General features: G+C 35.2%; 1 protein-coding gene across 2 annotated transcripts in view; it reads left to right on the forward strand.

Annotated features, from left to right (window-relative positions):
• Positions 1 to 22,075, forward strand: part of SNTG1 (syntrophin gamma 1) — a 336,705-nt gene that overhangs the window by 265,229 nt on the left and 49,401 nt on the right. For both annotated transcript variants that reach the window (XM_010401190.4, XM_039549083.1), the window contains exon 13: positions 19,685 to 19,801. In XM_010401190.4, the coding sequence (XP_010399492.1) occupies positions 19,685 to 19,801 (117 nt within the window). The remainder of the gene's footprint in view (positions 1 to 19,684; positions 19,802 to 22,075) is intronic.

Raw genomic sequence — 22,075 nt, forward strand, 5'->3', positions numbered from 1 at the left:
CTTGAATAGGGATGCTTTCTTGTAAAATGTATTATGAGCACAATTGCTGCTATTCTCCACATCTCTGTATCAGGTGATGGGGTCTAGAAGGGATAGATCTTTTCCTCTTGAAAAATCTGTTCTTCCCACAATTATTTTTAAAGACACAAACCTTCTAATTTCTAGAGACCATAGTAAGAATGGACAGCAGCCACACCTCCTCAAAAGGATCAAGGTATCTTTTAGAAAACTATGTAAACAAAGTAAGAATTAAAATTATCAGAGTAAAGCTCAGTACACTGTAAAGTTAATTAAGTATGTATGTGTTGTGTGTATGACAACTATTATATTATGATGATTTCCTTTTAAGAAACATTTGATAAGGGGAAACAGAGGAACCTTATTCATAAGAAGGAAAAAAACTACTTCCTTGTAGCAGGATTGAGGTGTAGATATGTATAGGACTGAGCTGTAAACTTGCCTTCAAGAGGACATATTCGAGAAAGAAAAGTGCTTTCATCTCCCTTACACCACATCTTCAGTTAGTCAATGTATTTCTCAGTTCCCTATCTCTGGTCCAACTTTACTTATGTGGAATTGTGCTGAGTGTAACTCACAAAGGAGGAAGATACTTTTATTTTGTTTTCTGTTTTCTTGATGAGAAGATCCACAAATGAAATAAATTAATGACAATGACAATAATATAATGCTACTAATAGTAACAATAAGGACAACTATATGGGTAAGTATAAATGAAGCTGCAAAAAATGGAGTTAACCCTTGCATTTGGGCATTTTCAGAATAGTTTATATAACATCAGATGCAGACAGCGCAAAGATATGCTCCTGTCTCAAAAGAGGGAAGAAGATACTGCCTAGTGAACAAAAAGCAGTTAACTAGCTCCATTTTCACTGTTATGATTTACCCTGAACTTGTCTCTTTGCTTTTATTACTATAACAAAAATATAAACAACAGTTATAATGTCCCATCAGTCTAACATATCATTCAGGGATCTCTGCTGTTTCGGAACCCTTGGCACATAGGGTCAACAAGGCATTTTATCCTTCATTGGAATTCCATGGAAAGCAAAAATATCTTTCTTGGCTTGAATGGCTTTTTGGCCATGCTGTCTGTTAGGACAGCGTGCAATTATGATGCATTCATCTCCCATCAAAACCAAACATCATATTCCAAAGGGATTGCTATGGAGCACTTCAAGAAACTCAGCCAAAAGGTCAAACTGGAAAGAGAGGCTGATTTGATGGGCAGTGAGACTGCTAAGGTCTCCCTGCCTGTCAAACACTGGAGAAGAAAAAGGTATACTGATCTGTGGATATCTGAAGTTTTAGGGAACATTAAATTCAAAACCAGATTCCCTTTTGGGATTATTTTATGTAAAGAGGGCTGCAGTTTTTTGTCATAGAAGAAGTTAGGAACTGTCACCTAATTTAAGTTAAATAGTTAAATAATATTTTTGAGTAAAGTCAGAAAAGGCTACAAGGATGTAAGGTTAATTTCTGTCTTCATGTGCAACAAATATTAACGTGGTATGCAGGGAAGGAAAAGGACTTTTTACTTGTTATATCAACACATCATTTATAATTTAAAAAATTAAATTACCATCTTGAATACTCTTGTCATCTTGATTTTTTTTTAATAAAATACATTTTTGTCTAAGAAGTTGAACAGCTAGTTTTAACTTCTTTCTGCAAGCAAATCATGAACTTGAAAGCTGTCTTAATCCTATTATGCTTTAAAAAAAGTGTGCATATTTAATTTCACTTAACAAATACCCACGGGTTTTTTAATGAGCACTAGCAGGGTAATAGAAGGTTATTTTCACTTAGAATTTTTATACATATATATGTGGATTTTAGTTAATTAGGTAAAGGGGGAAGGCAGTTGTCAAACTAGAGTCAAGGAACCAACCCTTAGGATTCCTTCATAAAAATATTCTTGATATGGAGAAGACAACAGAAGCACAGACAGAGCCATTAGGAGTAGAATGAGGAAACAAATGTATCTGCATACATGTGGAAGATGCTGTAACTCCTGTAGTGTTATCCAAACATCTCAATGTTGCAGTATGTAAAAAAGATAAAAGAAAAAGTAGTTAGAAAAGACTTGTTGACTGCACATAATGTGTCAGGTTTCCTTTAATGCAGTAATAGTGAAAGTAGGTTTGTCTGGAAAATCATTAGAAAGATAAGATACATTAATTAAAATCAAAATATCAAAGATTATGTGTATTGATAAGAAGGTGGTAATTATTTGGACAGCATGAAGCAATAAGTTCTCTGAATGGTGGTAGTACATTTAGTAGTGGTGGAAAGATGATGCAAAAGATGCTGGAAGAGGACCACAGAGACAAAAAAAAAGTATTTTTGAAGAAGACTGTGGGACAAGAGGGAAATAAAATTCCACCTTTCTGAGTTGACAGTGATGGAAAGAACACTTAAAATGGTAAAAAATAGAAAAGTGGTTGTGTTTTTTATATTGGTACTGTATGCATGGGCTGTAAATAGTAATATTTTAGAGTATAATAGCAAGTAGTTGACAAAAAAATTAAATCATTTTATACTGAAAATACACTGCATATTTCAAATATGCACTAAAAAAATATGTCATAGACAAAATTTCCATAAATTCGGAGAAAAGATTTTATAGACATCATAGCAGAGAGGCACAAGGAATGGAATATTTCAAGGCTTCAGCCAGAGGCTTCTCTATTTGATCAGCCAAGATGGGAGTGCAAACATGGGCATGTTTCCTTCTCTTGGAATTCCTCACATCTCTTCAGCTGTTACAGTGATTACAGCAAATGTCAGCTCCTGTGGGAGCCATCATTAGGCAGGTGAGTTCTGACAGGTGGCATTGACTCCTTGGTAATGCTTTCCAAATGACAGGAAAAAGCACCCTACATCAGTAAACTGTGGTGGTGTAGTGAGGACAAGCACTGCCCATTCCTTTTCAATTCCCAATCTTTTCATTTTCCACCTCGAGTTTGCAAATGGGCTGATCTCAGCTGAAAATTGATTTGATAGCATCTAGAGAAATCAACATTAGATAGTCCTTCTTATAAAGCCTTCTGATCCTTTTCAGTATGAGAAACCAAATGTAGCCTCCAGCTACTAGAGATTTTACTATGCATTATAACTCTCATTTGTTATTTGGGGTTCATTGAGATTTGGCTATTACTGATTGCCATGCCAGGAGGATGAATTGGCTGCATCTGGCTTAGGTACACAGTGGAATTCAAGGTTTAGATCTAAATCTTAGTCTGGCCTGCAGTTCACCTCTTCCTGTCCCTACGTGAACAAGTAAGTAAAATGTTGATACATTGCAGCTGGGAAAGTCATAACTTTCTGACTCTCATTTTAACTTATTTCACTCAACAGGACAGTGATACAAAGCAGATACAGCACCTGGCAAATGAGGGGAGTTCATTTTTCATTTCATTGATTATGGCTATGTTCACATACATGTTCACAAATGTAATAAATAGACATTTGCTTCTCCACTACATGGGCAACAGTTAAATCTCAAGGTTTCACATGAAACAGATAAAAATATTATAGCAGAGGAGTGTATTTAAAACTTTTTTTCCCTATATTGTATGTCTCATCTCTATTAGGATGAATTCAAAGGCTATGACCCTCCACCTTTCATATGCTGAATTCACAAAAAAGGTGTAATGGGGAAGAATACTATAATCCTTTTAGTTGAACACTCTTTCTCTTCTTTCCATAGGCAGCATGAGAATTTTTGAAATATTTGTATCTACAGAAGATAAAAAATTTTCATTAAATAATTTTAGATTTTAAGTATAATGCGTCCCTCTAGATTTTTCCTGCTTTTATGGGAAAATAATTGGTAGCTGGTCTATTCAAAGTTGACAGTTTATAATGAGAATCATGTGAGAATGAGAAAGAGTGCTTAACTATGTTTAACTTAGTTTTAAAACAAGACCATGGCATAATGAACAGATGCCACCCTAAGGCCAGAAACTGGGGTCTCATTGTGCATGTCAGATTCCGCAGTTACGGACCCCGTTGTTTTGCAGACATTTTACATTCTTGATGGCCAAGGATGGGGTGATAGGACACACCTGATGGCATTCACAAATACACATGGTTATGCCAATTTTCTCTTTCTTCTTGTAAAATTTAATAAAAACAACTATTCACAACTGTACCAGATCCGCTATGTAATATCACCTCATATTCTGTTTTAATAGGATGTTGTCCAGTTTTACAGTTAGAACAATCTCATTTAAAATCAATTCTGAAAGTTTGGCTCAGTGAGTTTATTTAATAAAACCTAACTTATATCTGCTATATAAAGGTGACTAAACACAAATGTACAAATATCATGGTGACTGTCTTGCCTGTCAATCGAGCCAGTGTTCTTTGCTGCAGAAGTGTTGCATCTCTATTGCACCTGAAAAGGTGGATTCTATAGTTCAGGTGAACTGATAGGACTGATAGGACAACATCTGTTCTACTGATAAACACCTGTATGAAATACAACACATACCTTTCTTTTTTTGTTACTAATTGCAGAGTAATAGCCTCCATTACTGCTGTATTTTTTAAATGCAGTGATTAAACAGAGTTCTTCTGAAATATGACCTGTCCTCAAAAGAGATCAAGTCTCTTCTAGAAGTATATTAAGAGCAGTGGTTTTGTTCCCTCTCCTTAGTGTAGTTTGGTTTTTTTACTTTTTTTTTCTTCCTAATTTTGCATAACTGTTGAATTAATTATTTTCCAATAGTCTGTTCCTGTGGTACCTCAGAGTAGCCATCCTTCAGGTCTTGACTGACAGTTACTGACTTTCAGGTCCAATGTTACATCTGCTCTATCATCATCTGTTGTCACAGTAAGGATTTGATCAGGTTTAGTTTGAACGAAAATCTCTGGAATTAAGCTTCTGTTGTTAAATGATTATAGAAATACACGGGGGAAGCTGAGTTCTTGCTGTTAAATTAAGCAGAAGTTCACAATAGGGTGTAAATTGTGTTGGGCTAATTCCCTGCCTTGCATTGTCAGCCATCTATGGCACTCAGCATGGATTATTGCTGCACAACAGATACCCTTGAAAGGCTTACGTTGCTTATTGATACTTTATTGAGCTTTCTGTAAAATAAACTGAACATATCTATCTATATATATATCTATCTATATTGAAAAGTTTCTGTGGTTGACATGAAATGCTTTTCCCTGAACAGTTTCTGTAATTGTTTTAGAAGCTTCTGGGCCAGTCTCCGTTATAAAAACTGTGCTTCCTGTGACCAATCAAAGATTTTTCTTCCTTTTACATTTTAGTCAAGAATAGCTTTTGAACTTCGGGGCATAAAAAATTTTACAAGGGCAGTAAACACCGTAGATTGTTAAAGATTTTAGGCTGAGGAAACCATGTTGACTTTTGAGAGGAAGGTCAGACAACTTCCTGAAGCTAGTCCATTACCTGATGAGCGAGATAACATTCATGTTGTGAGTCACTTGATGCAGTTATTGGATAGCAATGCTTCTGTCCTAGGGCTGCATACCTTATAGCTCATGAGAGGATGGAAGTAATTTGGACACCTGCTGGAAATTTAGAGGATACAAAAGAGTGATTAGATCAAGTTCTTATTTAAATCTCAAAATATAAGTCTCAAGCTGTGCGTCGAATCACTTCTGCATGTCCAGCAAATTCAATTTTGCCTCAAGTAGAATTTCATCCTCGTTTACATATTTTTCTAATTTATTTTCTTGGGTTTTTTTTCTAGTACTAACTCATTAGTGTAACAAGTATTAGCTTTTTTTTTTTTTTTCCCTCTGCAATCTTCATATCTCTCCCTGAAAATTCCTTTCAGTAAGGGTAGTTTTTCCTGACTGGATTTAATGACCAGATCTGTGTTGGCTGTGTGTTCATATTTTAGTCAATACAGGGGTGAATATACTGTACCTCCACTAAAGGTTTAAATAGGACAGGTGAATGAGGGGATTCTAAATGCCTTGCTCCACTGTAGGCCTTTCAAAGTGAGTGAAATAAACAGAAATGTCCCTCAGCTACACGCTAAATTGATAAGCAGATAAAAAATTGTTGCTTACTTTTGGGTTTGGGAAGAAGAGTTACTGGCTATTGTACATTAGTGCTCTAAATGAGTTAAAAGATAAATATATAAATAAATAAATTCATGTGTATTAAAAAATTATAAATTTAAGCCTATTTTTGGGTGACAGCTTTGGCTTAAATGTATTCAACTGGTAAGTGGACAGCCTGATCTATTGCTTTAGAGATTAAAGTACTCTTACCAGATCCTTCACCTTGTTTGTACACTCTTGGGTGTGAAATCAGGCTCTTTCTGATCCCACAGGGATCAGATATGTCTTTCTGTATAGTGCCATAGCTTCAACAGGAGTCATATAGCTCAACTTTCAGATTGGTGGTTAGGTTAGAAGATGAAAGGTACAGGTTTGACACACTGACTTTGTGACTGCTGTAATTGCTGGGTTACTCTAATAAGGGCTTTCCTTTCAGCTGCTACTTTTTGCAACAGTATGATCTTAATAAACTTGATCCTGCCTGAATGGATCCTGAGCTGTTCTGAATCAGAACATCTGAATCAGATGAATAATTGCTTCCTGTTTTGTCATAACAGTATGACATGACCAAATACTTGCTCTCACCAGAAGCATAATTCTGTATCTATGATGAGGTCAGACAGTGAGAAACCACTGAGTTTAAATAATCAAAGGCATTGCTTTTATTGCGTCACTTTGCCCCATTTATATGCGTGACATGATTAAGTCCCACTGTAAGTCTCTAAACATATTTGTATCTGATATTTTGCCATTTACCCAAGAAATGGGATATGTAACATAAATAGGACAGTGAAAGGGATGCCTGCAATTTAAAAGATAGATTTTCTGCAGGAGTTGGATATTTGTGATGTCTGAGACTGGAAACAAGTAAAAAACATTAAACCAAGAAAGGGCTCTTCTAATAGAATGAATGTTTCCATCTTTTTCATGTATCTTTTTGCTGGATGGGATTTTTAGCTACTACACAAACAGGCCAACAAAGCAAGACAGGAAGCATCTTTCAGCATTCTTGATTGGAAATACACGCTTTAATGATGCATATGTCCTGTACAAGTTCCTGAAAAGTGGTAACAAAGAGAGAAAATAAGAGAAGGTGGAAAACAGAGTCACCACCGTGAGCTTTTCTGAGTTCAAGAAGCATTTGGACAATGCTGTCAGGCATGATGCAATTCTTAGGGGTATCCTGTGCAGGGCCAGGAGCTGGACTCGATGATCCTGGTGGGTCCTTTACAACTCAGCATATTCTATGATATCCACAAAATAAATATGTCTTTCTTTTCTTCTTCCTTTATTTTCCTTTTTTTTTTCCAGTTATACTTAGAAAGATTAAGTACAGGAGATTTTTTTTTTTTCTCTAGCCTCATGTTAAATAAGGAATTGTTATTATCTGTAGCTTACCAGGTATGAATTTGTTCTCTCTGGCGAGATTGTAATTTTCATTGGAGGCTGAGGCTTGAAATAAAAATGTTGCAATGCTTTATTGTAACATCTGTTTTATTGCATCAAGTGAGTGTAAAAGTTCCCAGGAATAACATTAATTTTAGTATACTAGAAGGAAGGTGTTCAGTACGCCTATAAACACATTATTCCTTGGGGAATTGTATCATCTAAAGAAATTAATTAGAATCAATGGAGCATGTACTTTAACTATAGATTTTCTATTGGAGGAGCACGTGGGACTCAAAAGGTATAAATAAACTATTTTTAATTACAGTTTACTTCAAGAGGAGAAGTGAATAACATTTCATTTTTCTCATTACTTATTTTACGTCTGTGCAGATGATTGGTGCTTCAAATCATAGTTTGTGATAGGAAAAATTTTTATTCTCTTGAACTTCTAAGAACAGTGGTTAAACAGAATTCTGTGGACTTTGGATGGTCGTTTATCTTTTTTCTCTCATCACAATCATAGTCCATGGGACCAGTGACAGAGTTGCTACCTGAATTTCAGAAAATAGTTGATGTATATAATAGAGCAAAGCAATTGACAATTTATGGGTTACCTACAAATGAAGAAGGAAAAAACCAATGAGAAGCATTAGTCACTGAAAATGTGTGAAGGAAAACTGTTAAAAATGTAAAAAAATGTAGCTAATTACAAATGCAGAAGCATCCCCTAGAATAACATAATATTACAACATTTTTTGTCTTTTCAAAGAGTTGTATTTCCTGGTAAGCAGACATTGTTCAGTGAACAATATCAGTTATATGTTTAGCATATTAGAGAATATTTGCTTTCAATCTTAGTATTTTTGGAAGCAAAACTTAGTAAGTCTGTCATATTTTATGACACAGCAAATAGAGATTTAGCAGTGTCAAGTCAAAAAACTATCCTCAGGAGCTGACAACTGACAGAAGTATTTACTTATTTATTTAATAAGCAGAAACATTTTCCTTGTTGGAATATCTCTCAGCAATGCTGGCTTTGAAAAAAGCAAACAAACAAGCCTACTTATGTAGAATGATTCTGGAAAATGGGGCAGGTCTGAAGAGGTGTAAATTGTAGGCAATTCTGTGTCTGGGCTTCTTGCTGTAAAACAGGTCTCCACCTTGATGGCTCCGGTAGTGTGTGAGTGCTGAGTCACCTGGGCCAACTCAGAGTACCCACAAAGTCCAGCAGGATCAAGATGCAATAGTGTACAGTTTCTAGCTGCTTTCTGCAAATATCCATCTAGAAGTCCTGCTGCTTCCCATTATTTGTTTAACAGCCTACTGTTTGTAGTACTTGCTTAGAAGAAGCAATAGTCACTCATCACTCCAACCTATTGCTCCCACGCGCCTGCCCTGATGGCGGTAGGTGGAATAATGCAGCAGCCTCTTCTTCCCCTCCTGCTGAAGTAGGCTGCTGTTCAAAACCAAACCCAGACAGTGGGAAAGAAGAGGATCTGCTCCTATTATGCAAATAGCATCCAGACCTCTGAGACTGAAAAAAAGCTTTAAAGAAAAGATGCTCTCTGTGAGAGGAGTGACTTCTGGCTAAGTATTAATTATGAGTTTACATCCATCAATTTTTAAATAATGTTCCTGTAGGTCATTGCACTTCACAGGGCCTTGAATTATTGCACCAGGATCTCTTCTTCAATCAGACAGATGGCACCCTCAGAGGATTTTTTATGTAATCTTTCCTGTGGGTGAAGGAGCTTGCCTGTCCCTCTGTAGAACTCAGTGGATAAAGAGCCTTAATGCCTTACACTGTAATTTGAGCTTCATTCAGGACAGAACCTTAATTTTATGGGTTGTATCCCTCCATTTCACATGATAGTGGGCCATTTTGTCTTAAAGAAATTGCATGAGTGGAAGAAAGCTCTGGCACTGCAAAATGAGTCTCACTTGGTACTTTTTGAAGATTGCACTTTTCTAATGAAACTGCAAAGTTCATGGAAATGCCGAGATGCTAGAGAAAAATCAACTACTGACACCACCCACTGTCAAAAAATAAGTGCAACATGAGTTCAGTAAATGTTATGAACACTACTAACTCCCTGCCACAGGCTATTGGCATATGACCAGCTACAGAATCCTCAGGAGAGCCTAGGTTCAATCTAAACACCAGGAAAATCAAAACCGGCTGTATTATAACAATCCCAAAACCCGTCTTGTTAAAAAATAAGTTATGAAGAGAAGCATGAAAATAATAGGATGTAGAACATACTGAATATCATGTTCTTCATCTAATCATCCCCTAAGGGTTTTTTTTAGCTTCTGAAAGAGGTATTTTAGCAGTAGTTCTGCTCTATCTTGCCTTGCTCTTTCAGAATGGGACTTCATTCTGGTTCTCTTTCTTGACACATTTGTATTTGAATACCACTGTTTGCAAACTGACATTTAAAGTAGTTCTGGAATAGCTTCATCTTTCCTTCTTTTTTAGTAATCCAGGAAGAATTTTATTTACTTTAAGAATGTGTAAGTATGCAAGTTATATATAATTACTTTAGTCCTTTATTAGCAGCTTTATTCTCCTCTCATCTGACTTCTCATCTCCTCTTTCCCTTCCTCTTCAATCTCTGTAGGGTATCAGGGTCCTTCAAAAATCATAACATTTTCTACCCCCATTTAAATTTGGGAAGGGGTGATAGGATACATCTTTCATTGCTGCTTGTGACCAATGTCTTCAATCTCAAGGGTACTTTACCCGCAAGCAATCTGTAGTAAAAATTCCTTTACAGAGTGTATTTTAAGGCTGAAATCTCCAGTGAGAAACTTGATACACTGTCCCTCTGAAAATTAGGGTAGATAAAAAATGGAGACATTTAGAAAATCCTAGGCAGCTACAGATGGATTATGAAATCTGAACTACCATGTATGGTGTGTAATACTGTGTATGCTACCAAAGAAATAATGTGGAACTATAATAAAAAAAATGCTGAAGCTGTTTTGCTAAGAGCAGTAAGTCAGGACTCCTTTAAAACAGATTCCAGGACAGATATGGATGCTTTGAGATCGAAGACTCACAGAATAAGTTATATTGGATGAGTTTTTGTAGGTCGTCTGGTCAGAATCCTACTCAGAGAATGGCCTACATAAATCAGATTGCTCTGGATTTTCCCCCATCAGATTGTGACTGTCTTTAAGAATGGGGATTTCATAACATCTCTTACTAAGAGAAATAAATCAGTATTTTAAAAATACTAAAAGGCATCAGTGGTGCTTTGGTACATAATTTCTTTGCTACAAAACAGACATAGTGAGTAAATCTATTTCTTTAGATCTATCAAAGTATCTACTCTGGATTTCAACTGCAGGATATTTATTTGTTTTTATAAAAACAGCTTATTTTTCAGGCTTTTGTGATTGAAAGTTTGAATTCTGAAGGCAGTTGAAAGAGAAAAGCAGTGAGCCATCACATTATTCTGCTGTAGTGGAAGATCTCTGGGACCAGTTTGTTTAAATATAGGTTCTATCTATTCAACTATTATTTTTTCAAAGTAGTCTTCATTTCTTTTACATATATATTTGAAACACATTTTGCGTTAAAGGAAGATAAGTGGATAAGTGTTGTCTGATTTTTCTGATAAAAAAAGAATTCCTACCGTTATCTATATATGTTAAGTTTATGGGTTGATTTACAATTTCTTATTGCATGATATGATTTGAATTGAAGTATAAACGGAAGTTTTACTGCATTGTTCATTTTTTATAAATCAAGAAGAGTTATTATCATTTTCTATTTAGAAATTAAGCTTAATTAGACTTACTGCTTAATGACCTTGAAAACTTTGAAATTATTAGCTAAAAGATTATTTGCTATAGCTAATAAAATATAAAATTACCTTGGAAGTATTCTTTATTGATTTGATTAAAATTTTATACCACCTATTGGGTTATTTTTCCCGATAGTAACTGGCAATGGTAACACTGATTCTCCAAAGACATTGTGCAGATGCAGCAAAATTTCTCATCTGTAGGTTTCCATTTTCTGTAGGAGAGCTGTGTGGCCTTCAGTTTTTTCTGACTAATCCTCCACTAGAAAGACTTCTTTGTTATTTCCCTTCTCTCAGTGAGCTTTGCTTCTATACACTGATTGCTGGAGATACAATGACCAGGAAGTTAAAAAAGAAAATTCAACAACTAACTTTGCTTAAAAGAGACAGCTGTCCCCATTAACAGTCGTAAATACTGACTGCACCATACCCAACAGCACCATGTATCACTTTCCATCACGTTTCTGATTGCAGCAGCCATGAATCATTGAAGAATTCTATGATATTGTTAGTTTTTAATTGTCTCTAATAACTGCTTCATTATCTGCATTTTGGTTAAGGTGAAACTTGGATTCAGGTAATGGTTAATTTGTTGTAATAGTGGAGTCCTTCCCTTGGTGCTGTGAGTTGTTAGAAATTAACAACTTTCCTTGAACCTGCATAAATTGTTTTTCATTACAAAAAAAGTTCACCTATAAACCAGTTGACCTTTCCCAGACCTTCTTTCTAGCACCAAAGTTACGTCGCTGGTAAGGAAAAAAGTGCAACCCATGTCTGCTTCTTCAGTCACACTCTTTTTATTCAAAATATTTCATTAACTGAGCATGGATTATGAAACCTGAAAACCAGTGGATTCATGCAGAAAACCAATTGTTCTTCTGAAAATAAAATTTCACCTCTTGATGACTTTTTCTTCTTTTAGTTACATGCACTGAGTGCTTAAAAAATTTAATGTATTGCTGAAAAACAATGTAATGGTAGTCTAAAACTTTTCAAATATTTTTTGAGATTTTATTTACTTTTATTATTCTAGGAGTTTATAAGTAGTAGTTGTTCTCTGAGATCCCTGGGAAAGTCTTAAAGACAGTTTCAGCTTGCAGAAGTCTTTTTACTTTGATAATCAGAGAGGACTGAAAATAGTTGTTCCTTAGTAGAAATAGTCAAAGAAATTTTGCAACCATTATTAGCTATTTTCATCATTTTACCATTTAAATTACTGAGAATGGAAATTAAAACAAGTATCCATAAATAACATTATTCTATTGAATATTGATGTTGGTTCCATATAATATTTAAATAAAATATTTTAAGTCTTAAGAGGCTTTTGTATACTTACATATATATCTGAACTACTAATTTTCAGCTTTGTTCTCACAAAACTATAAAAATATTTCTAAGTCAGATCTTGTGAAGTCATTGATACCAAAAAAGGGGTTTCTCTCAGGTATGCTTATTTTGCTGTGCAAACAGCAACACCAGAGACTTTAAAGACAACTTTAAGTATACATTGCTTGCAGGTTTATTCTGGCTTTGTGAGCACTTTGAAGTGTAAACAACTAATTCTATAGAAATGTAATTCTGATGTTATGCAAACTCAAGACATTTATTACTAAAATTCATTTCAAACAAACTATTACCCATCATCTGTATTTTCTGTATACTCAGTCATTTGGGGTTCTTCCATGTGTATTGTTACCATCTCCTTTGGACTGAGTTCAGTAAGGTCAGGGTGTGAGCAGGGCAGCTGCATGTGCAGTATGATCTCACAGAGAGAGCAAGGTAGCCTAAATCACCCTAGTCCTGTCTGAGTTCTGCTTACCAGTCATTTTCAGAGAAATGGGAAAAGAAAATCAAGAAAAAGTCTGCAACCAGTCATTGAAATCTAATTGAAAGGTACTCCTGGGACAAGTTAAAAATGTTATTAAATGTTTTTGTAAATATTTCACTTGCCCTGGTACTTAAGAAAGATAAATGTGTCAGTTGTTTGCTCAGTGGCACCATCAAAAGTGTTAAAGACACTGTCTGGTGACTTGTAATATTCTGATCTTTTTCTTCATTCAACATCTTTTGGTAGTCTACCCTGAGGTGAAAAAGATGAATGTGATGTGCTGCTCATCAAAAGGAAGAGGTCATGCCCTCCAGCTTGGTTATCTGAAATATTTTTGTTTGACTCATTTATATTTTAGGGTGTGAAAAATATATGCTGTGTACATTTAGAAGAGGAAAAAAAACCCCATTAATCAAAAGATAAGTCCTAAACCCAGTCGAGCTACTAGGCTTTAAAATAAATGATGTTTACTTTCTTGTCACCTGCGTGCTGAGCTTGCTGTATTGCGCTGTTCTCTATTTTAAACCCTCAAAACCCCCCAAGAAATTTCATCCTCGATTAAAATTTGCAACCTTCCTTGTGCCTGTTCCTAAATTCAGTAGGTGAAAAATGAGCAGGTAGGAATTCAAATATGACCATGTATCAAATATTTTTTTTTTTCCAGAAAAAAATCAGAACCCTAGTGGTTGCAGTTACCCAACAGTAGAAGGAGGGGGGAATGATGACAGTGTGATATACAGTAATTTTTTCAGTCAGGAAATATGTGAGACCTGCTAATTTTCAAAGTGTTTGCTGAGAGCTGCTCTGTTGAGAGTATCAGAGAAGATGTGAAACCTCTCAGGTCAGCTGTAAAATGCCTCTGATATCAGCAGGACTGAGTCTCCTCAGTGTTAAACCTGGCAATCAAAAGAACCTGCTCAGGGATATGCTAAATTGCTCTGAAGGTGAGTTATGTGGCAGGTAAATATGAGAAGTCTAAAAGAAGGAGAAGGCTCAGTCAAGTGAAGAAGGCAGATTACTTTATATAAGACAAGATTTTTTTTCATCAATCTAGCTACCATACCTATTTAGCAGGAACATGGTTAATGCTGTGTAAAATGCACATATCCCTTGTGCATTTCAGAGAGTTTGCTACATGCTGGCTAGCTACTCTAGTTCATTTTTTATTATTTTTTAATTACCCAGTCAATATCATGGAAGACAGGACTTGCGTGAGCTATTTGTGTACTGATTCCTACTCATAATTTCGCACATACTCCTGAAATTAATATAGATTGGTATCTAATAGTGCAGCTTGCATCCAAATCCATCTTTGTAATAACAGCTGCATAAGGTCTTTCTTGGGAAAAGTCTGTGCTTTCTAAATGCTAATAACCTCTGTTATAATGAACAAATTCAAATTGTAATGAATTTTAAATGCACATAATTGTGCATTGATTTGAATAATTTAAAGAGATACAAAAAATCCCAACTTCTGATGTTGACATTTTGACAAAAGCACACAGTTGCCCAATTAAAGTTCAAATTGACTTTGTCATTAGAAGAATTTATTTCAATAAACAGCTACTTAGAAGTCTTAAGTAAGTAAAATGAGTGCTTTGAAATAAGCTGTGACTATTAACATATAGCACTGGATGAAAAACCAAATGGGTGCAACAAAATGTTTCCCTGGATTAGTAGATTATAACAAGAAGAAGAAAACTGGAAAAGCCACACATAGTTCTTCACCTGTTCGGAAAACTATCCTGTATCTACATGTAGCCGTCATTTTTCAAACCTGTGGAGGGAGGGAATGCATGAGGCAGTCAATATAATCCTGATTTCTAGCAGGATTTTGTAGATCTCATTGGGAATGTGCTAAGTTTTCTCATGGGATGCTGTTGGATGTAACATAAACTGTCATGCAGGTTTTCAAATGGCTCTCTTAGTTTTGGACAGATCTCTACAGAGGTCCAGCCAGGTTTTGTTACCCTAAACATGTCTTCATTCTGATTATGGTGCTGTTTGCTAAGAAAGCAAATAGACTGTTTTCAGTCTTTGATACCAGTTTTCAGTTATCTGGATTGTAAGCAAAATATCATCTTAATCATCTTCCATAATTAAGAAGAATTTTCTGCTTTCTCTGACACGATTTACTTTAAGACCTGATAATATTTCCTCAGTTTTCATGTGGTCATTTCAGAAATAGAACAAGACAAAGCCAAATGGAAAACCTCTACGCAGCCTTGCTCTGGTAGCAAGATGACAGTGTGAGTTCTTAACCAGGAGGAAATTAAGCTGTGAGATAAAATAAATGTGCAATCTTTGATTGAATCATCTATTTACTAATAGTTAGATGGTTCTAAATGTGAAGGTGATCTTTGTCAGTGATAGCTCTAAAGTTTTAGTGGACTTTTTTTTTTAATGAAGAAGATAGATAATTCAGAGGAATTAAAAAAAAAAATGGAAAGAATAGCAGGCTTTTAACAAATGTGAAAAATAGGATAGGAGACATTTTGACTGCATGTATAGGAGGGCAAAGTTTTTCTAGCATCCATTCAAAGTTTTATGTGATTAGTTCGTTTGTTGACTTTGAAAAATTTTTTTTACTCAGCATAAAAATCCTAAGACTCTTAGAAGCAGAATTGGTTTTGCCAATGACTACATTATGACCACCATTTTTCTTCCATTTTTTCACATATTTCCAGTGTGGCTTTTATTGTTTTTCTGCTAACAATTGACTACAGTGATTTTTTAGACTATACAGAAAATGATTTTTAAAAGTACAGAGAAAATTATATTAAAACCAGCGTAGACAGCATTATCTGAGTTTCTCATCCCTCATTACTTTCCCTCTGTGTTGTCTGACACGTTTATTTTTCTTCTGACTCCAGTTCATTCTGTTGCCCTACAGGACAGTTTCACATAATGTGAGTATGAGTATCAGACTTGGGAGCTAAAAAACTGTCAGTGCATCTGTTCTGATCTTTGAATTGCCTCACTTTTATAATGTCACATACATATTACCTTTCATTTTGGGGAAATTTTCTTGTATTTTTATCTTACTATTCTTCCTAAAATATAATGAAATCTGTGTAAAAACTCTGGAAAAGTCTCTCTGATAGTCAAGGCTATTTAGGTAATTTTTAGCAATGTATTGGACTGATATAAAATGTGGCAATTTATCTTGCTTGATTAGGATGTCCATGTGATTTAAGAACATATTAAATTACAAGATTATGGATTTTTGACTGAAGAAATTGTCCTGTTTCATTTATCATTTCAATATAGATTTTTTTAAACTGTCCATGATTTAACTCATAAACCATAATGACTTATTGAATCTTTGTTACTGAACCAGCAGCCACTAAATTAACTAATTTGTGTCACCATCTGATTTTGAAGAATGAGCTGCTTAATGTAAGTCAGAAACCAGGACTGCAAAATTTATCTTTCATGTGAATTGTAAATAAAATCTGCTTTCACTACCCCTGCCACCTTTGTTGATAACAATCAACAGCTTTATAGGGACTCAAAAAAACTTGATAAGTTTAAAAAACTAATCAGATTTTTGACTATATAACGGAGCATGCTATGAACTGTCTATTTGTGATTAACATTTATTTCCATTCATCATCTATCTGTGCTTTTAAGCATTTATTTTCAGAAATAAAATTTCTGGAACTCCATAATGAAATTCCATATATGCCAAACCCACATGTGCAGATAAACTAAAATATGGTCCAAAAATCTCAAGTCATATATTCATCTAGTATTTCAGTTTTTGTATATATATATATATACATGAACTATTAATTTGGAAAGTCACAGTCCCTTTCCAATAAATAATTTTCTTTAAGTTTTTAATAGTCAAAGCTTTTTTAGAAGTCCGAGTGTTTCCCAGGAACATAAATGTTTCAAAATGTCATCAATTTTGTCTCAGAAGTGAAGATTTTTGACAGTTTCTCACATTCATCATATAAAAAATCACAATGTTTTATTTAATTCCACACATTTGGTATGTTTAGATAAACTGAGACCACATTAGGAACATAAAAGTTACCATAGTTCTCAGAGTTATCTATTAAAATAGTTAGCAAGTATTTGTTCAGTTTTGCCTTGTTTTCCAGAATATAGCCCACGCTATTTTAATCCACACCTGTGGATATGCACATGCACTCAAACATATTTGTAAATGTTCCTAATAATAATCATACAGCCTTTTTCTAACAGTTCCTCTCTCTGTTGAATAGTAGGTATTGAGTCTGAAGGAGAAATGCATTTCTGTTAATAAAACTTTTGGTACAGCAGGTTGTCTGGAAAATCAATGTAATTTTTTCCTCATGATCTACAGAGAAAAGGGAGAAATATCTAAGGGATCAATTGCCTTAAATTTCATGGCTACTTTAGTATTGAGTCAATCAAATGTGAAATATCAATACATCTGCACAGCATGAGTGACTGTATCCTGTTATTGTAATGAATACTAGATGTAGAAATATGAAAGAGAAAAACACTAAGAAGGGATTACATACAGTGTTACAGTGATATTAAAATCATCAGGCAAGATGATATCTTACTGTGTGTCCAATTTTAATGAAACAAAGAGGAAACCAAATGAATTTAACTGAATTAATTTTGAAGCATAGATGTCTCAATTCCTAGAAATCAGAGATCATGCATTCTCTTTCAGTTACAGACAGAAAAATGTCCCAAAGTTCTGCACACAACAGTACAGTTTACACTAATTTACCTGTCCTGTGCAACCTGCCTCAGTCACTGAGGTCTAGAAATTCCAACCAAGTCAGAGGGATGGGGATCTTATTTATGGATAACATATGAAACAACAGAATGAGAGAAATTTGAATAAACACTGAATTGAAATAATTTAAAATTTCTCTACTGTACCGGTCAGTTGTTTGGGGTTTTTTTTGCCTTCTGGATAGTTCTTCATTCTGGAACAAATGATATTTCAGAGGGCATGGCTTTTTAGTTATTGCATAACAATACAGTGTTTAGCACTCTTTTTGATGCTTGAATGTTGTGGTACAGATCTGTCCTCCTTTTGACTTTTATAAACTTACTTAGTCACCAAACGAGCAGATACTTCAACACATGTTCTTCATTGAACCTGAGACTATGTGACAGTTTTAGTGTTTGCTATTGACAAAATAATTAAGTATTGAGGTGTCACTGTAGTATGAGAGAAATGGACCTTCTCCCTGTCTCTGGCTGTAGACCATAAAATATCCCATAAACTGTGACAGAGAGTAGTAGTGTTGATTTCACACAAAGGGATTTTGAAAAAGCCAATAATTTCCAGTGTGTTATGATAAAAAACACAACCTGTCCCCTGCCCCCCAAAAGAGAGAGAAAAACAGTAGACCCACTATTTATTTTAATGCATATTCCATGAAGAAATGTTGCTGAAAATTCTCTGCCACAAAGTAAAGAAATAAACTAGTATCAATTTCTTTTTAAAAAGTACATAACATACAGAATCTGAAAGGATAAAACATGCAGTGAAAACATTCATTTTAGGGACTTTCATACCATTAGTACACTTACTAACTTATAGAATCTATATGATTGTTGTTCTTTTACCTAAACTGTTTTCCTTACATTATTGTTACTGACATATAGAGAATGTCCCACACTTTCTTTGTTAGTGTAGAAATGAGTCTCACAGAAATATTTAAAAATAGATCTATCCCATTAGCAGCACTGTATGAAATATGGGTTGAACTGTTTTCCATAGCAGTAGTGTACCAGTGCACAGTGGAAATTGTATTTTATTACTAATGGCATGGTTATAAATCAAATGTTCCATGATGTGTCTGCTCCCTGTTCAGTGGTTCTCCAGAAGCTGGCATAGTGGTAACTCATGTTTTTCTGCTCTCTAAGGAATTGATAATAAATAACTCAAACTTAATAGGATAGGTAGGAAATTGCAACCTAAAGTGAGTTGGAATAAGTTCTAGTTCAAACATCTGTGTCAGAAGATCTGCAGGTAGTTGTAAGGGTCTGCAGCATTCTGGTTACTTCTTAGCTGTAGAGGAAGGCTGTTCAAAATAGTGACTGAAAACAGTCTGCTAATCTGCTATTTCTAAGCAAAAAGGTTCAAAACTCCTACTCAGAGATTTTCAGAGGGAAGAATAAAACCCGAACCAGTATTAACATTAATTAGAAATAAAATTTGTAGGATCATATTGTTTAATGCATAACCGTGAGCTTGAATGTGGAGAATTGTATCTATATTTCTCTTGACTTAGTATTCCTGACTAGTGGTTCCTTACACTTCACTTGCATTAAATTTCACTATTTCACTGACATGATCTGTCAGCAAATATGTGGAATACACCTTTAACATCCCTGGAGTATGTGGTTTAGGTTTTTTGTTCTTGCTAATACAATAAGTATTTGTTCTCATGTTTTTGGGTTGTCCTAACAGGGATCCTTTATAAAAACTGCCAATGTACCATATTGTGTCTGGGGTTCAAGGTTTGCAGCTATGTTAAATTTCACAGACATCAGTTTATACACATGAAATGCTTGCAACACAAGATAATCTCTGAGAAATTGTCAACACTATTGATTTTATTGTCAGATAGTCTACATGGGCTGGACGGAAGAACGAGAACAAGACTCCCTTCAGGACCGAATGTACACACCAAAGTTTCTAGCACTGAGGGGATCTTCCCTGTATAAATTTATAGCACCTCCAGTAAGTATATTTCTCATGCTTAGTGGGAGTAAGTGTTATTAAATAAAATAGCGTCATGTAATGTGTACAAGGCTTTCACGATGAGATATCACTCATTGGGCTAACAGAATTGCAACTAACAGCATTGAAAAGTTCCAGGATATGTGGTATAGAAGTGATAGAAAACAGCTGTTCATCAGATTATTGGGTGTCTAACAAGAATTTCTTTTCCCCCACTTAACTGAACACTTAGAAAAATGAAAGAGAAATCTGCTCCTGTTAAAAGGGAGCTTTTAATTTTCCTTTGGCAGACAGAACCAGACCAAAGCAAGATGGTTAGATTTAAACTGAACACTCATTCTAGTGAAACTGCTGAGATTTGGGGAAATATCAAAGCTTTTTACATGCTGTGGAGATGGCAATATGTCTGTATTTAGATTTCATCCTGAATGTAAGTGTTTGCTGCTTGAGACCACAACAAGGAAGGTAGGGAATCAAATGAAATTAAGATAAATATATTAGTTGGAATCTCACTGGGAACACTGGGCAAAATTTTAGCTCTTGTCTTATACTCAGCAATTTACTTTCACATTCTTATGGTACATCTATGCTGTTGTAAAGATCCTCTAGCTAACTTTTAAACCCGTTGCTAAGGAGACAGTAGCACTCCCATGCCTGGAGCAGGAAGAGTCATGTGGATTAATTTTTACTCTTTATTGGGTGACCTTTCTGACTGCTGCTAAACCCTGTGTTTGTCAGATCCAGGCTGTAGCTCCTTCCTGCCTGAAACAGAATCACAGAATAGTCTGGTTTGAAAGCGGACTTTAAAGGTCATCTATTCCAACCTCTCTACAGTAAGCGAGGACACCTTCAGCTGGAGCAGGTTGCTCAGAGCCCATCTAACCTAGTCCTGAACGTTTTCAGAGATGGGGCATCAACCACCTCTTGGGGCAACCTCTTCCTGAGGTAGTTCAAAGCCATCTTCAAATCTTTGTTCATCAGTAGCTATTGGTGTTCGTTTAGCTAAAGGTTTAAAAACATGTGGAAGGCATGAGGAATGGAAGTAAGCATGAACTGAAAACTTCATGCGTTCAGTGTTTGTACACTAGTTCACTGGTGTGGGAGTTTGGTGCTCTCTCAGGTCTGTTAATGGGAGTTTGGCTTATTTTGGTGGATATTTTTCAGGATCAGATCAAAATGTCAGATTATGCTAACATGACACAATTCAAAACCAGATCTCCTGCCTTTGCGCGACCTACTCAAGCATTTGCTGCCTGTCAAGAAAAACCAACTCCATTCTAGATACTAGACAGAAGCAGAATCAAGGTTGAGAAATCCTTTTCAAAACAAAAGAGGAAGAGTATTCTTTTGTAAGAACTATGGTAGAGACCACAAGCCTCTTTACTGAAGAATCATTTCTAGGAATAATATGATTGTAGGGGGTAAATATCTGATGGGGGGTGATTAATGGGTGTGGAAGGAACATGTTCATATGAAGGATCTGAGCCATGGTGATGTGAATAAGGAAAATTTTGGTAAGCTGCTATTGTATAAGATAAGAAGTCCATCCTTGCGTTTCTATAGGTCTTGTTTCAGCTCAGCTGCAAACACAACATGATTTTGTATTGCCGGATTCTGGTTCCTAGTCTAAAATAGAAAATCTGTTCAAATGCAGAGAAAAATATTTTCTCTCCGTGGAGTAGGAGGGAAGCAGAATGATAAACATGCTTTTTTTAGGGCGGGGGAAGATTTCCTATAGAGCTACCTTAAAGATGTAGAATCATAGAATGTTCGGGTTAGAAGGAACCCTAAAGATCATCCAGTTTCAGCTCTAACATGTAATGTATATAATAATTGCACACTTCTAAAATCCTATTTTCTATATGCAAACTTTTACACATACAGTTATGTTTGCTATTCTGCAGGTTTGTATCTTGCAGGAATTACAAAATATTATGAGCAAAGTCTCAATGACGCAGTTTCAGAGCTTCTTTTTAGGAGATGCATGAAGTGTAGTTAAAGTAAAAACTGTTTTATAATTATATGTGCAGTGTAAACTACTTGGAAAAAATTGTTTTCTGGAAAGAGATGTCCTGCAAACTTTTTTAAACAGAAAATCAGATGAAAGTATTTCCCCAGTCTCTGCCAAAGTCTAACACATTAGGGAACCATGTGTTTAAACAGTGTCTATCAGCAGCCTCCCCCGGCCTCCTTTTAAATCTTTTTGATCAATAGTACTTCTACTTCCCATGTTCACATAAAGGAGCAATCCTAGTGTTTCATATTTGTACTAGG

The sequence above is a fragment of the Corvus cornix genome, chromosome 2 (assembly GCF_000738735.6).
Source record: "Corvus cornix cornix isolate S_Up_H32 chromosome 2, ASM73873v5, whole genome shotgun sequence".
In the NCBI taxonomy this organism is placed as follows: domain Eukaryota; kingdom Metazoa; phylum Chordata; class Aves; order Passeriformes; family Corvidae; genus Corvus; species Corvus cornix.